Source organism: Apodemus sylvaticus, chromosome 1, assembly GCF_947179515.1.
Source record: "Apodemus sylvaticus chromosome 1, mApoSyl1.1, whole genome shotgun sequence".
In the NCBI taxonomy this organism is placed as follows: Eukaryota; Metazoa; Chordata; class Mammalia; order Rodentia; family Muridae; genus Apodemus; species Apodemus sylvaticus.
The window spans coordinates 48,207,618-48,222,312 of NC_067472.1; the positions used below are offsets into that span (position 1 = coordinate 48,207,618).

General features: G+C 38.4%; 1 protein-coding gene across 8 annotated transcripts in view; it reads left to right on the plus strand.

Annotated features, from left to right (window-relative positions):
- Positions 1–14,695, plus strand: part of Tle4 (TLE family member 4, transcriptional corepressor) — a 141,208-nt gene that overhangs the window by 110,892 nt on the left and 15,621 nt on the right. For 4 of the 8 annotated variants that reach the window (XM_052188846.1, XM_052188855.1, XM_052188812.1 and 1 more), the window contains 7 exons: positions 5,543–5,608; positions 10,376–10,495; positions 11,405–11,458; positions 11,866–12,018; positions 13,129–13,261; positions 13,575–13,768; positions 14,237–14,313. In XM_052188846.1, coding sequence (XP_052044806.1) covers positions 5,543–5,608; positions 10,376–10,495; positions 11,405–11,458; positions 11,866–12,018; positions 13,129–13,261; positions 13,575–13,768; positions 14,237–14,313 — 797 coding nt within the window. The remainder of the gene's footprint in view (positions 1–5,542; positions 5,609–10,375; positions 10,496–11,404; positions 11,459–11,865; positions 12,019–13,128; positions 13,262–13,574; positions 13,769–14,236; positions 14,314–14,695) is intronic. The other 4 variants (XM_052188831.1, XM_052188865.1, XM_052188874.1 and 1 more) reach the window with 1 other exon arrangement.

The following is a 14,695-nucleotide window of genomic DNA, read 5'->3' on the forward strand; positions in this document are numbered from 1 at the left end:
CACTTTTAATGTATTGATAGTTTAGGTTATGTCCCCTAACTGAGGGCCTTTGCCTGTTCTTTCTCCTGTTGTCTCAGGCCCAGCAGAATGTCTGCCACAGACACAGAGTAGGGCTCAGTAGCAACTTGTAGACTTCACTAATTATAATCAGCAAGTTAGTGCAGTTGCGTTGTACTTGATTTCTTGTTACAACCATTTGCCAAGTTTTGAGACGCTGGATGTGCCAGGTGTAAGGAACATTCCTGTTACCATGAGTCAGCATTGTTCTAGAGGCACCATTAACATGAATTCTCCATGTTGGGGTGAAGGGAGAATGTCTGAAGGAAGCACTAAGCTAAGTGTGTAGCTACAGGCACAGAATGCAACCATCCTTCAGATATTTTCATCTGGGGAAGAAGTAAGAGGTTCTTTCCCGTGAATCATGGTATGCACTCACTAATAAGTGGTTATTAACCTAGAAAACTGGAATACCCAAAACATAATCCACACATCAAATGAGATACAAGAAGAAAGGAGGAGTGGCCCCTGGTTCTGGAAAGACTCAGTGAAACAGTATTCAGCAAAACCAGAACGGGGAAGTGGGAAGGGGTGGGAGGGAGGACAGGGGAAGAGAAGGGAGCTTACGGGACTTTCGGGGAGTGGGGGGGGGCTAGAAAAGGGGAAATCATTTGAAATGTAAATAAATTATATCGAATTAAAAAAAAAAAAAAAGAGGTTCTTTCCCAGCTTCCAGCTGCCCAGAGTGAGTTCTTGGCCAAGGCTTGTGGCCTATTCCTTTCAGGACAAGTTCCAGAATTAAGCAGAGGAGAAAGGACAGTATACCTGCCTCTTCATGAAGTTATCGAAAGTAATGTCATTGGCTGCCTTCTCACTCCATGCCATAAACTGGATAGTTTAAACAGTAGATAGTCTCTCAACAGTTCAGGAGGCTCAGCAGTCATAATCAAGGTACCTCCTATTAAGAATATGTACTAAGGCCCTTTTCTTGAGTCATAAGCAGCACCTGACTGTGCTCTTCGTATAAGTGGGAAGAGCAGATGCTTGCTCTAGCTGTCCTTCTATAAGCTCACTCATTCATCTCTTAAAGCTCCACTCTTGACTTAATCCCTTTTTAGAAACCCCACCTTCAGGTACCACACAGTGGGGTTTAGGTGTCAACATGGGAATTATATTAAAACATAGGCATGCAGACTGTAACTTGCAGTCATTGTAGGGAATAAACCCAATTTCTGTTGGGCAGCTTTGAAAGTTGCCTAGAAGGATTGCTTGACCCAGAATCACTTAATTGATAAATGCTAGACCCAAGGCTAAAACCAGAGGTCAATAAGCACGTGCTTATTGCATTCTTTGTCTTTTTTATTTTTATTTTTTTGAGATTGTCTGCTATACAAACAAAGCTTGTTCACCTTCACATCCCAAGTATCTGGCATAAGGCCAACATTCAGCTTAAGGTAGCTGGCATTTCAGTGCATGCTTTTTTGATCAAAATCTTTCCCATTACAGGCTAAAACTGAAGCTCTGCAGTGCTCTAGCAACTAACAATCTTTCCACCCCACTGTCTGTTTCCAGTGGGAAGAAGTCAGTGGATACTTGTCTTGGAAAATTTTCATCAGTGGCCTAAATGTCTGTGATGTGACATTTGATTTATCCTTTGTTCTTGGATATGCTCTTGAATGCTCTAGCTTAGAATTTTCTGAAACAGATTACTGCTACAAGGTACAACAAACTACATGCCAGAAGAGTGGACATTGATCCTATTAGCAGAAGGCTGCTTTGTGATGCGATGTTTATATACATATCTGCATGCATGAAAAGAGAGACTAGAGCACTCAAGTTACATCTGGGTTGTAAAATACTTCTATTCAGTCATTTGCTTAGCAAACACAGCATTGTACTTGCATTACAAAGTGAAGGATGTTCATTGAACCATTTTAGTCTTTAATAGCAAAAGTGTACCCCTGATCTGGTGTTCTTTCTCTTTAGTAAAATGGTCATTTATCAAATAGTTTTATTTCTCCATATTGCAAGAGTATTTTCTTCTAGACCATTTCTAGCATGCTGCTATCACTGAATCATTTAGCTTGATGCTGAATTACAGTTAGTTCCATTCAGTTCTGTTTACTGAGTAGCCTTGTAGTGATTAAATGTCATAGGGTACACCAAGTATACAAAAGTAATTAACCCAGAAAGGACATGTTAGAATAAAGGTCAACAGCCTCTTTAGCCAATAGTGCCAACAGCAAGATTAAGTATTGACAGAGGTGTTGCTAAGTAGGCCTAGAGAAGAGGTGGAGGGAGGGTGTGTGCGTGTGTGTGCACACATGTGCACATGCTCGCATTCTTATAAGGGTGAGAAAATCAGATGGGGGAAGAGGAAGAAAGGCTACAACATCATTTACATTTGTGGAATGGGGTGCTAAAATATTTCTCATTGGACTGTAACTTAGCTTTCTACTTCTTGTTTAGGAAGTGGGTGAGAGCTGTAGTTCGACTTGCCTGTCAACATTTCAGTACCTTTTAATGTCAAGCTCTTTCTTGGTTTAACCAGATTAGTCTTTTCAAAATTAAAATATGTTATTATATCACTTTCTCTCTTCCCTTTCCTAAATCCTTTCCCTCCAACTCCTTCATGCACCCACACCACAACTCTCAAACATATAGCCTCTTTTCCCTGTTTTTTTTGTTGTTGTTGTTACATATGTGTATTATGTGTTAGCACAGACAGATAAATACAAGTGGGTGAGTGTTTTTGTTGTTTGTATGTATATGGTAACCAGAGTAACTACAAATCAATCTTTCCTCCAGTCAAACTCTGTATCTGCTAATCTAGCTGTTAGTGAAAACTATTGCTTAAAATCATCTCTCTTGAAACCTAAGTATATCTAAGTATTTGTATCTCTTACACATATATCTAAGTATTTGTATCTTATTTGCTTTTATCCCACTATATTGAGTTACTAGCAATCACAGATAATAATGCATTATGTTGTTTTATTTGCTAAAATTTTACCTAAAATAACAGGTAGTCTAAAACTTAAAAATCAACTAGTAGACACCTTTTTCTCATAAGTATTACATTTTTTCTGTCTTAGTTGTCCTTTTCTTTGATTCGTATGTGGTGATTTAAGTGCCTGGGGAGGAACTAGAACGATTTTTTTCTTTCTTTTAGGTATGAGCATTAGGAGGAAATCCCTAGGGATTGTTATTTTCTAAATGACTATGACAGAAAGACTGCTGAGAGCTGTATTCATCCTGGTTTGGGTCTTTCACACATGATTCCCTATGATCTCACCTGTTCACTAGTCAGTCCATTAAAATAGTGATTCTCCCCAGTCCCAGCACAGCATTAACAGGGATGAAACTAACTGGTTGAAAGTGGCCCATCTCCTGGATAGAGGTCTATCCCTTTTAGGGATAATGAAGAACTTGGTGGCCTTGGTATTTTTCTTCAGCTGCACTCATCACCTATGCAGCAAGAGGCACAGACCCTGAAAGAGGACCTGCAGCATGGATTGGGGCATTGCAGCAGAGAAGGAGATCACTTCATACTTACTTCTTAGCACTATTCTTACCTCTATCTCAGCTCTACAGTTTCCACTGCCCCCTCTTAATACCTTTTAGTTTCATATCTTTGTCACTCTCACTTTCAAAATCACCACTTTTGAAAGTCTGCCTTCTTTGGTGTATAAGTACACAAACTCCTACACACCCTAGCCCCTCACACACACAACTATTGAATATCAATAATCTAAAAGAATATGGTCAAACAATATATTCTTACTACATATGCAAAATGTCCAGTCTAGATAATAAAAATCATATGTGACCACATATAGAGTGACATTAAGTGAGGGAAGCTAAGTCGCCTGTATAAGAATTAAGCCCATATCTTTGGCATCAAAATATCATGTTTTTGCAGGTATAATTGCAAGAAAAAAATAAATGTATTTAGTGAAATTTCTGGTGCAGAGTCAAAAGCTTTATTCCAGGAAGAGGAAATATCAGTCAAAAAACCTCAAGAGGACATTAAGATAATGTTCTAATTTAAAATCAATTGTATTGATACTTCATAAATTATTAGGCATTTTATCCTGACCAAAGAATGCATAATGCCAAGACCACAGAAACAAAGCACAAGACAATGCATAGCAAAGCACTATTTTTCTATTTCATGAAGGGAAAAAAATACATACCCCTTTGAGTTATAAATACTGTGACTTCTGATGGAAGGGCAAACAGTGGAATTCATTTCTCGTTTCTTCACTTAAAATATATTCAATACATTCTTGTTGGGTGAGCCCATAAGTGAGTGAAGATTATACAGTTGTTTCCACCATTGCCAGTGAGGATTGGCTTTTCCTACAGGCTTATTATAATAGATGCTAAGTACTGTGTTCACAATATGAAGTCTTCAGTTCTTACAGAGTCCTTAGAGTCATGCCCCCACCCTATTCCCACCCTTTGGAAAATGAAAACTAGATAAATTTTATTAACTTGTCCCAGATAATAACAGAAGTGATACAGACTGGTCTTGAACCCAAGACTTTATATCCACTCTGTGAAACTGAATCATATCTCTGGTTTGTTGTTATTTTGATTATATGTAGCACTTTGTCTCGACCCAAGTTTTTTTTCTTAAGAGAAATAGATAATAACAACAAATGGTTTTTAAGAGTATGTTCTTCATGAAATGTTAGAGAGATGAAGCATTGTAGTAACAATAGACTTTATTATGTGGAGATTTAATTAAATAATTATTTTAACAAGGGCAGGTCTTCAGAAAGTTCAGTAAATTTTTGAACGTGAGTTGATTTATGTTAATTTGAAAAAGCAAATTCTGTGAGATTGTCTGCAGAGTGTGCTTTTTATGAAACCTTTAATCAAGCAGACCATTTAAATAAGTTTTGGTGTAATAAGCAGTAAGCCAACACCAGTTACTGACTCTGAACTTTGCCACAGTTAACAAGAGTGTACTCTGATTTTTAGTTAATTTACGTAAATCTAAATGTGATACGTGTTGGTATTTGAGACTTTTGTATTTTGACCAAATGTTTTTTATTTTTAAGGTATTTTGTTTTTCATAATTAAAGATTATTTTCATTTGCTCCTGAATGGAAATGTGAACATTTCTAGCAGTAGTATTCAATAAAAATATTAATCATTTACTGGATGCTATTGGATATGGTACCATGTTATTTTGGTGTGCATAAATTTATTGGGGCTCTCAACTTCATTTCAAAACCTCTTACAAGTATTTGTAGAATGTGCAATGCTTCATTGTTGCGATAGAGCAAAACGATGGCTTTTCAGAATTAAAGGACTTGGGGATGTTGCTCAGTAGTTAAGAACATTTACTGTTCTTGCAAAGAACAGTTCCCAGCACCCACCTGATGCAGTCATTTACAACTCCAGTTCCAGGGCATGACACCATGGTATACCCTCAGTGTACATTTGTACCCTCAGGCAAGACACACATGTTTGTGAAATTAAAAACTAATCTTTTTGAATGAAATTAAGTCACCATTGTTTTCTTTTGATGTAGGCATCAGTCTTCAACTTGAGGAATTGTTGCTTCAGGACTTCTGTTGTATCAATAAAGGACTTCTGGGTATTTTGGCTTTCCCTATCTTTTTTTTCCTAAGATAAACTTACCATGACCCATTTATACTAAGATTTTAGAGTTCTAGAACTACACTGCAATTAGAGTAACCTGTAATTTATCATTCATATGATTATTATTATTTTTTCCTTTCGAGACAGGGTTTCTCTGTATAACCCTGGCTGTCCTAAAACTCACTTTGCAGACCAGGCTGGCCTCGAACTCAGAAATCCGCCAGCCTCTGCCTCCCAGCGGACGCCACCACCGCCCGGCCATTCATATGATTATTTGTTGAGAATAAAAGAAACCCAAAAAGCAAAGCAAACTCTAATTAGATTTTCATGGTGCCCATTGGCTCTTCCTCATCCTTGTTTGCTGACTTGCTCTTTAATACTTAGTAGATATGAAGTCAATACCAATGGCCAGTGAGTTTTAGGAAGTTTGTTAGCAGGTAGGTGGGGATGCAGACGAGGTCAGAGGACAACTTGGAAAAGTACTGTCTCATGTTCCACAAATGTGGGTTCCAGGGATCAAACTCAGGTTTTCAGACTTAGTGGTAAGCACCTTTATCTGCTGAACTATCCTGCTATCAAATCATTTTCTTGGGTGTTCATTCAAACTTTAACATATTCTTTCTGCTTATAATCTGCAAATGGGCAGGGGTATCTAAGAGTAGTACCCTTGTGAATGGACAGGAGAATTACTTTGGTAGACACTTTAAATCAAATTAGTAAATCCTGTGTGAATATAGTATTTATAGTCCTTTCTCTGTAGTGTATAATCAAAACTTTATTATAATTGTTGAGAGGTGTGTTTTGATTCATTGAAACCCTATCATTAAGGGCCATTGGAATATCTGTGCTGAGGGGAAGCACTACAGGAAGGCCTAGAATAGTCCTCACATGAACCTTCTCTTTCCTCTTCTGTAGTAAATGGACTAACCCATACTGTGCACTGATCTATCAGCCCTGCTGTTGTTGAGGAGCTAGACTGTGCGCCTAAGACTATTTTTTGAGTCTTACATAAATTGTTTTTTTTTTTCCTCTCTCTCTCTCCTCTGAGTAGGTAAAGATAGTATCTTGTTATCCCAAACTACAAAGAGACTGGGTGAGAGTAAGCATCATTCCTGGGGCTACAAGGCTGGTAAATGGGAGACTCCATACTGTCTGACTCCAGAGAGATGCCCTTGTGTGCTATTACAGAGTCTCTGTTATTACAATTAGCCAATTATATTAATATGGCTTTCTTTGGAGAGTATTTTATAGAACTCTTTCCCATACATGGCCATCTTTGATCTGGAGGTTGACAGGTGTGGGCCACCCATTTCTAGTTGCTGGAGATGTTAATTCTATAGTCAATTTGCCCAAGGCCTCAGTAAAATCAAGGTGGATTTCAGAATAAGGCCTAAAAATTTTTCCTTTTTTAAAAAAGCCTGGTTTGTAAATCTAGGCATACCTGAGATGTGTTTGTACTGCCAGTATAGTTGGTGTTTTCATATGGAACTTACAAGTTTATATTTTTCTCTTGTGTTCTTTTTATGCTACCATTCCTTCTTATCCCCTTAAACAAACCATTTCTTTTCCTGGTGAAAGTGGGTACTTATTTTTAAATGAAGAGCTTTAAAAAACATTAACATCTAGACTATTTTTGGATTCTAAATTGATCACCATAACACATTTGCTTATATGTATGATAAACTGTAATGAAAATATTTTTCTGAATAAGTCTAAATATTTAGATATATACAGTGCCATGATTGAGTTCCAGTAAGTGACTTAGATAGTCAGCTATGGAAATAATCAGCCTAACTAAAGTTTTATAATAATCAAAGAGATATGAAAATAAACTTTTCCAGTGTCTTGTTATTTAAATCTTTCTCATGCTCAGGAAACCCAAGTGCCTATCCAATAGCAGAGTGCTGGACGCCTAAGTTTGTGGTGGAAACCCATGCATCACTTTAACTCTAGAGCTCTTATATTACTAGGGTATCACTGATCACCTCGATACTCAGTGTACAGCTTTACCTTGAAATGCCAGTGATAACTATTTTATTATTTTACTAGCGAAATCAAATGTTTAACTCTGTTCTCCAGTAAAATTATGACAGGGGCCTTGAGAGATGGATGTCTCGTTGAGTTCAGATTCCCCCAAACCCACATAGTAGTAAGGTGGGCATGGTAGCTCCTCTACAATCCCAGTACTCGAATGAAAAACACCCTATTGTAGAGGAAGCTGCCTGCCTAGGTAGTCAAGCATAAATCACAAGGCCTGAATTCAGCAAGAGACCCTGCCTTAATGAATAAAGTGAAAAGACATCAAGGAAGACAACCAACCTCAGACAGCACGTGCCATGTGTCTATATATACACCAGTACCCACCCATGCACACGTATGTTCAAGTATGCACACATACCATACACAAGCACACAAAAGGAAGAGCTGTCCATACAATGAGAGACAACAACCTTAAGACAAAATAAGCTGTTTGATTTTACACATATGCCAATACATAAGCATGAAGACTAAACAGGTTATTACCTTTTAGCGTTAATATTTGAGAATATGTTCAATACTATTTAGAAATTGTTTTTTACTCTTCAAAAAGTGGAAATGACTGTAAGTAGATTGTCAGACAGGTCAGGGTTAAACACATGCATGTAATACACATGCACACACACACACACACACACACACACACACACAACTTTTTCATCACCGACTTCATTTGTAAGATACTGCATCTTGTAGGTAAATGCATCTTGTTGGTAAAGGGATAAGATGAAATTGTGGAACTTCCTTTTACCCCCAAAGGCACCCAGCCCATTGTGCTGAAATGATTTCCTGTGGAATTCCTTCAGTGACCTTCTGCAATGTGTCTAATGTAGTTTTTGGTCTTTGAGAATTTTATACAATATGTTTTGCTAAATGTTTTAGTAGGAACTAGTGCATAGAGTTTACAGAGCATTCATCTAAACCCCAGCTAGGTTGGCTAGAGTAAGGACGGGCTTAGGATCGATAGCCTCTAACAGTGATCATCTCCTTACTTAGTAGTTCATAACACAACCCCAAACAGCATCCTTTAGAACTTTAGGCATGCCATACACTATGACTCATCAGAAATAAAATGGAACTTATAGAACCAGTAATTCTGGCCTCTAGTAGTTTAAAGGCACTGGCAAATGCCCATAAATGTTAATTACTATCAAACTAAGATATGGAATAGGGATCAAATGAATTGGTTTTCTATGAGATAAGTAAAGTTCTAAAGGAGAGCTTTGCTGAACAGTTTTCTAGGTTGGTTTTCAGATTTCAGGCCAAAGGATGTGTTTATGATGATTCCTTCTTCTAGAACTTTTTCCTTGATACTTTAGTTTCAGATATTATTTTTACTGCTTTTCAAAATGAGCCAACTCTTAACTAAGCTGCATTAATATCATCCTTGGAAATCTGTCTTGGTGCTCTTCTTAAGGGAAATACCTACTCTGCACACCTTTAGTCCTCCTTAATATAGTAGTTCAAGTCTGGACCTGTTCCTTTTCAAACTGCATGTTTATTTAAACTTTTTCTTTGGTCAATCTGTAACAGACAGGATGGATAGGTTGAGCTTTTATTGTTGTTGGTTGGTTGTGGGGGGGAGGGGCGGGGTAGTGGTGGCAGGGGGTCGGTCGGATAGGGTATGCATGGAGCTCAGTGGACAACTTGAGGTATTGGTTCTTGCCTTTTACCTCTTTTGAAACAAGGTCTCTTCTTGTCCATGACTGTACACCAGGCTAGCTGGCTTATAGGCTTCTGGTATTCTGTGATCTCAAAGTTCCATCTCCCTGTGGAAGGGCTGGGAGAACTGGCACATATGCACCTTCTAGATTCAAATGGGGTTCTAGAGATCAGCACAGAGGCCCTTATGCACTACATACTGAGCCATCCCCAGACACTGACAGATCATCAAGGGTAGTTTCAGTTTTCACATTTTCAAGCACAGGTTTAAGCTCTCATCCATGTGCTGACTTTGTGGCATAGAACCACCAGACTTCAAATCTTGTCACAGTATGGAAACAGTCCAGATTAAGTGTGTGTTGAAAGAATAAACATGAAGTCTGAGGCGTGAACCCTTTTCCTCTGTCTGGCCACAGTGATTTCCAGAAACAAAATGAGTAAGCTTATAAAGAATATGCAGAAATATAGTCAATGTTTGCAAAGATCTTTTTTTTTTTTTTTTTTTTTTTTACACTTCTGTGTGTTCTGGACTGTAGATGTTAGGCTGAGCAAAATATTCTATAAGTATGATCATATGATCGCATGGCCACCATATTTGGGTGCTCAAATCTTTAATGATTAGCTTTCCTTTTAGTTTTTAATGAAAAAATTATTGATTATCCTTTAAGCTTAACTGTATTCAATTTTTCTGTGGAAGTTTCAAATATACACTTTCTGTCAGCCAGTAAACTTTATGAAACAAAACAAAGAAAACCATCCTGTCTTTCCCTCTGCGCTGTCTCCTTCGTTCCCCAACTCCCTTGACAGCCTTGGACAGTGTACCATACTTGGTGTGCTTGAGCCTGGATTTGCCCCTGGGGTTATATTTAAGCCTCTGCCCTGTGTATTTCTTCTGCTCATTTTTCTGCTTTGTCTTTCTCTGATTCTTATTTCTGCTCTCCCCCCATCTCCTCTCTCCTGTATCCTCTTAGTTTCCCAGGCATATATTACAGAACAAAAGATTTATCTAATTGCTCTGTTAAATGAATGGCTTTTTTAGTCTTGTTTCTATTTCTAATTCCAGAGCTCTTCCGTATCTCCATCAGCCAGTTTCCGAGGTTCTGAGAAACACAGGAACTCTACAGACTATTCCTCAGAGAGCAAAAAACAGAAAACAGAAGAAAAAGAAATTACAACTCGCTATGTAAGTTCATCCACCCCCATTGCTTTGGGGGAGGCTAGTTTGTCTTGTTCTTTATCAATTGGTAGTTTTAACCATTATCAACCAATTTTAGAACACAGTAACAGTGTCCTTTACAAGATTTTTTTAAGAATTACTGTGTTTTTCTCTGTGTATCAAGCTATCACCACAAATTATCAGAAGACTATGTTTATGTGTATGAGTACATGTGTGTGCAAGACTGCAGTGCTTTCCTATGGCAAGTTATCTACGACCTGGATAATACTAGGTTATTATTATTTCTGTTAGGATTGGTAGAACTGTATGTGATTAACTTAGAGATGATGTAGAAATAATGTAAAATCCAAGGTGTTTGGATGGACTAGAATATTGAAGAAAGGATGAGATTTTGTGGAAGATACATGTGTAGATCTGTCCTTGACATGAATTTCCTCTGAGGTCTGAGCAGGTCAGAAGAGAAGGGAGCATGCAGGATAAGAAGTGTGGAGGCAAGTGTTGGTTGTTCTCTCCCTGCCATTTGGGTCCCCACAGGACTGCAGGCTTCAAAAGAAGCTCATACTTTGGATTTTTGCTTTGCAGTTAAACCACACAGTGACTTATTCAGATTTTATAAAAGCTGCCAGACCAAACCACACCCTACCACTTGTAGGATGTTTAGGTGGGCGTGAAAGTTTGTGTTCTAGAGTAGTAAGCAGGCCATTTTACTTCAAAAATGGAAAATGGAATCATTATTACCTAGCTGAAAACAGAAACTGAAGAATATAGAAAACAGTATTTTGCATAGTATTAAACTCTGTTGAGTATAGTTTTCATCAAACATAAGGACCTCATGTGGGCACAGAAATGTACCTGAAATTGATGGTGCTTCTTTTTCCCCTGGGGTAGAAATGATGCCTTTCTTCCTCTTTGCAGGACAGTGATGGTGAGAAGAGTGATGACAACTTGGTAGTTGATGTGTCCAATGAGGTATGTTAGTAGCTAGCCCTGCTTCCTGCTGCTCTGCAGCTATGGCAAAGGCAATTGTCCAAAGCATTACTGACTTTATACATTGGTGGGCCTTTGAATTTGCTGCTCCTTTCAGACATTCTGTCCTTTCCCACCATTAGAAATAACAGGTGGCAGTGGTCACCCTACTGAGTTTATGTTCCTTGCAGACTCATGAAGTTTTTGGTTTTTGCTTTTGTTTGGGATTTCATTTCAATAACATGTTTTTTCCTTTAGTAATTTCAGTTAATGTTAATTGATTAAAGTCCAGTTAATTCCAGACATTTTGTACTCTCAAGTAAGCTACTAAGTGCTTTTAGTTAGAAGTGTCTCCAGTAAAGGATTCAGTGCTGTGAGTCAGTTGTCAGTCTTACATGTTTGTCTTGTAGGATCCATCTTCCCCTCGAGGAAGCCCAGCACATTCCCCAAGGGAGAATGGCCTGGACAAGACACGTCTCCTCAAGAAAGATGCCCCCATCAGCCCTGCTTCTGTTGCATCTTCCAGCAGTACTCCTTCCTCCAAATCCAAAGAGCTTAGCCTTGTAAGCTGTTCCCTAACCAGAATTGACACTTCCAAGATAGTTGTTGGGTTTGGGGTTTTCAGTTTTTGTGTATTTCCCATTTATCTCCAGGGCTTAGGTTTTCAGTTTAATTAGAAACGATGTTTGGATCAAAAAGGTTTACTAACTTAATGATATTTTTTTCCTGAGTCTGTATGCTTGAGAGAGAGAGATAGGTGGATGAAAATGAGAGAAAAACATCATAGTAAAATTGAAAAATACAAACTGGAGTTAGTGCAATGGTCTGACTGCCTGTGGTTTGTGGTGAACTGGCTCTGGAGTTTCACTGTCATTTTATTAGTAGCTTGATTTGAATTGCCAAGCTAGACACAGCTGCAATAGTTTAGCTTCTGCCTAAGTACTCTCTCACTAATAAGAGGCTGCTTTAACTCAACACAAATGCCAGACTGAACTTCCCACAGTCTTTATATCTCCCTGAACCACCTCCTATACAGGACTGTGGAGTTGATTGCATTTGTGTGTTGTAAATCCTCTTTTCTCTTCACCACTTATTTTCAATTTTTAAAAAGCCATATGTGTTTTTCAGTGACCTTTGGAATTCACAGCTGAAGGATCAGAGGATTCTTGTGTTTGTGTGCAGATAAAGAATATATGTGTTTAGAATGGCTGGAAGGCTAGATTGAGGTTTGGGGTCAACCTCTGTCCTTTTCTTCTGGAACTCTGGTTGTCTTTTCATGGCCTCCTTTCCCCTCTGGGATCAATGGTGATTCATGTGTAGGTGTATCCTGAGAGCAGCGAGTCAGATACGGAACTTCTAAGGATGTGAACAGTATCTTGGGGGCCTGACTTAACCATGGCCACCAGCATTAGCCCACATTCAGGATGCATGTTTGGTGAATTTATTTTGGCCTCTGAATAAGACCAGGTTCTTATAAAAAATTTCCTGAGTTCAACTTCAGATTTTTCTGAATTGTGTCTTCTTGATTCTTTCCCAGCTACTTTTAACTGATGCAAGATATAAGACAAGCTAACGAAATTCTCTCATTTCTCTGTTTTGTTTTGCTTGCTCTTTTACTATAAAAGTAACTCTTAAAATCATGTTCTCATGGCTGATATTCCATCTATTGTTAGAATGAAAAGTCTACTACTCCTGTTTCAAAGTCCAATACCCCTACTCCACGAACTGATGCACCTACCCCTGGCAGTAACTCCACTCCCGGACTGAGGCCTGTACCTGGAAAGCCACCGGGTGTGGACCCCTTAGGTTAGTAAGGAAAAAAATGTTGTATATTTATTTATACTTCTGCTTTTTTTTTTTTTTTAATTTACCCAATAACATCCGTTAAAAGTAATAATGGCCAGCACTGACTGACTGTTACAGAAGGTAAGTGTTCTAAACCAAGCATCCAAGTTAACAGGTTGTTAAGTGTTCAAATAAAAATGTATAAATGAACCACTCCAAAGACCTGACTGATTTTGAGAGTAGTAAAATCAGTTCATGTGAACTATGGCTTCTATTGTTGACCAACTGAAGAATGTGCAACTACTATTTTCTATGTTCTTGACTTTCTCTTCAGCATCCAGCCTGAGGACCCCGATGGCTGTACCTTGTCCATATCCAACCCCGTTTGGGATTGTGCCCCATGCTGGGATGAATGGAGAGCTAACCAGCCCTGGAGCCGCCTATGCTGGGCTACACAACATCTCCCCCCAGATGAGTGCAGCTGCAGCAGCAGCGGCGGCAGCAGCAGCCTATGGAAGATCACCTGTGGTATGTTTACATGCTTTTATAGAGTCTCAGAGCACACGGCATTCTTTGTTTTGTAGCTTATATAATACATTTATCAATGGATTGAGTGTTATTAATAAAGATACATGTGATTATGTTTTCTTTGTAAAGATACATCTGTTTTCTTTGGGAGGGTGAGATAATTTATGTCTTCTTAAATTTAGTAGTCATTGGAAATTTTAAACTACCAATGTATACCACATAGGAGAATAAACGTAATAAAGCCTTTTTGTCGTAAGCCTCAATTATCAGTATAATTTTTTGTATGTTCCAGTCCTGAATAAAGGACCATTAAATCCTAAGCATCCTCCTGTCATTTTATCAATAGATACTGCTATGTCTGTAAAATTGTATTTTCAAATTATCTGTGATCCTCAGCTTTTAGGTACCATATTGTGCAAAAGCATAACAAATACATCTTTTTGTTGTTTTGCATGGGCACAATTTTAGGTGGGATTTGATCCTCACCATCATATGCGTGTGCCAGCAATACCTCCAAACTTGACAGGCATTCCAGGAGGAAAACCGTGAGTACCTTTTGTCCTTTGGATTCATTATCTACAAAGCTCTGGTCCTTGCTTTCTTTTTGGAATTGGGACACTGCTGAATAGCATCAAAGTAGTTTTCATTTCTCTTAGCAAAAGACAAGGCATAATAAGGTTCAATTTTGTGTGTTTCATTTAAAAAACTCAAGTCTTCATATGAACTGTAAGTTGGGATGCAGCTTTGGCTCCTCTCTCTGTTGCTGGTTTTAAGGCAGTTGTTCAGAAAGTGTGATGTTTATATGCAAACTTACATGATTAGAGAGAACAGACATGCTAACACTTCAAAAAATCAGGACAGTCTTCTGTTCAGTTCTATTTCTAGGAAAGGTAGTTTGCTCATTCGGCTTCTTTCCTGTGAGCTGAG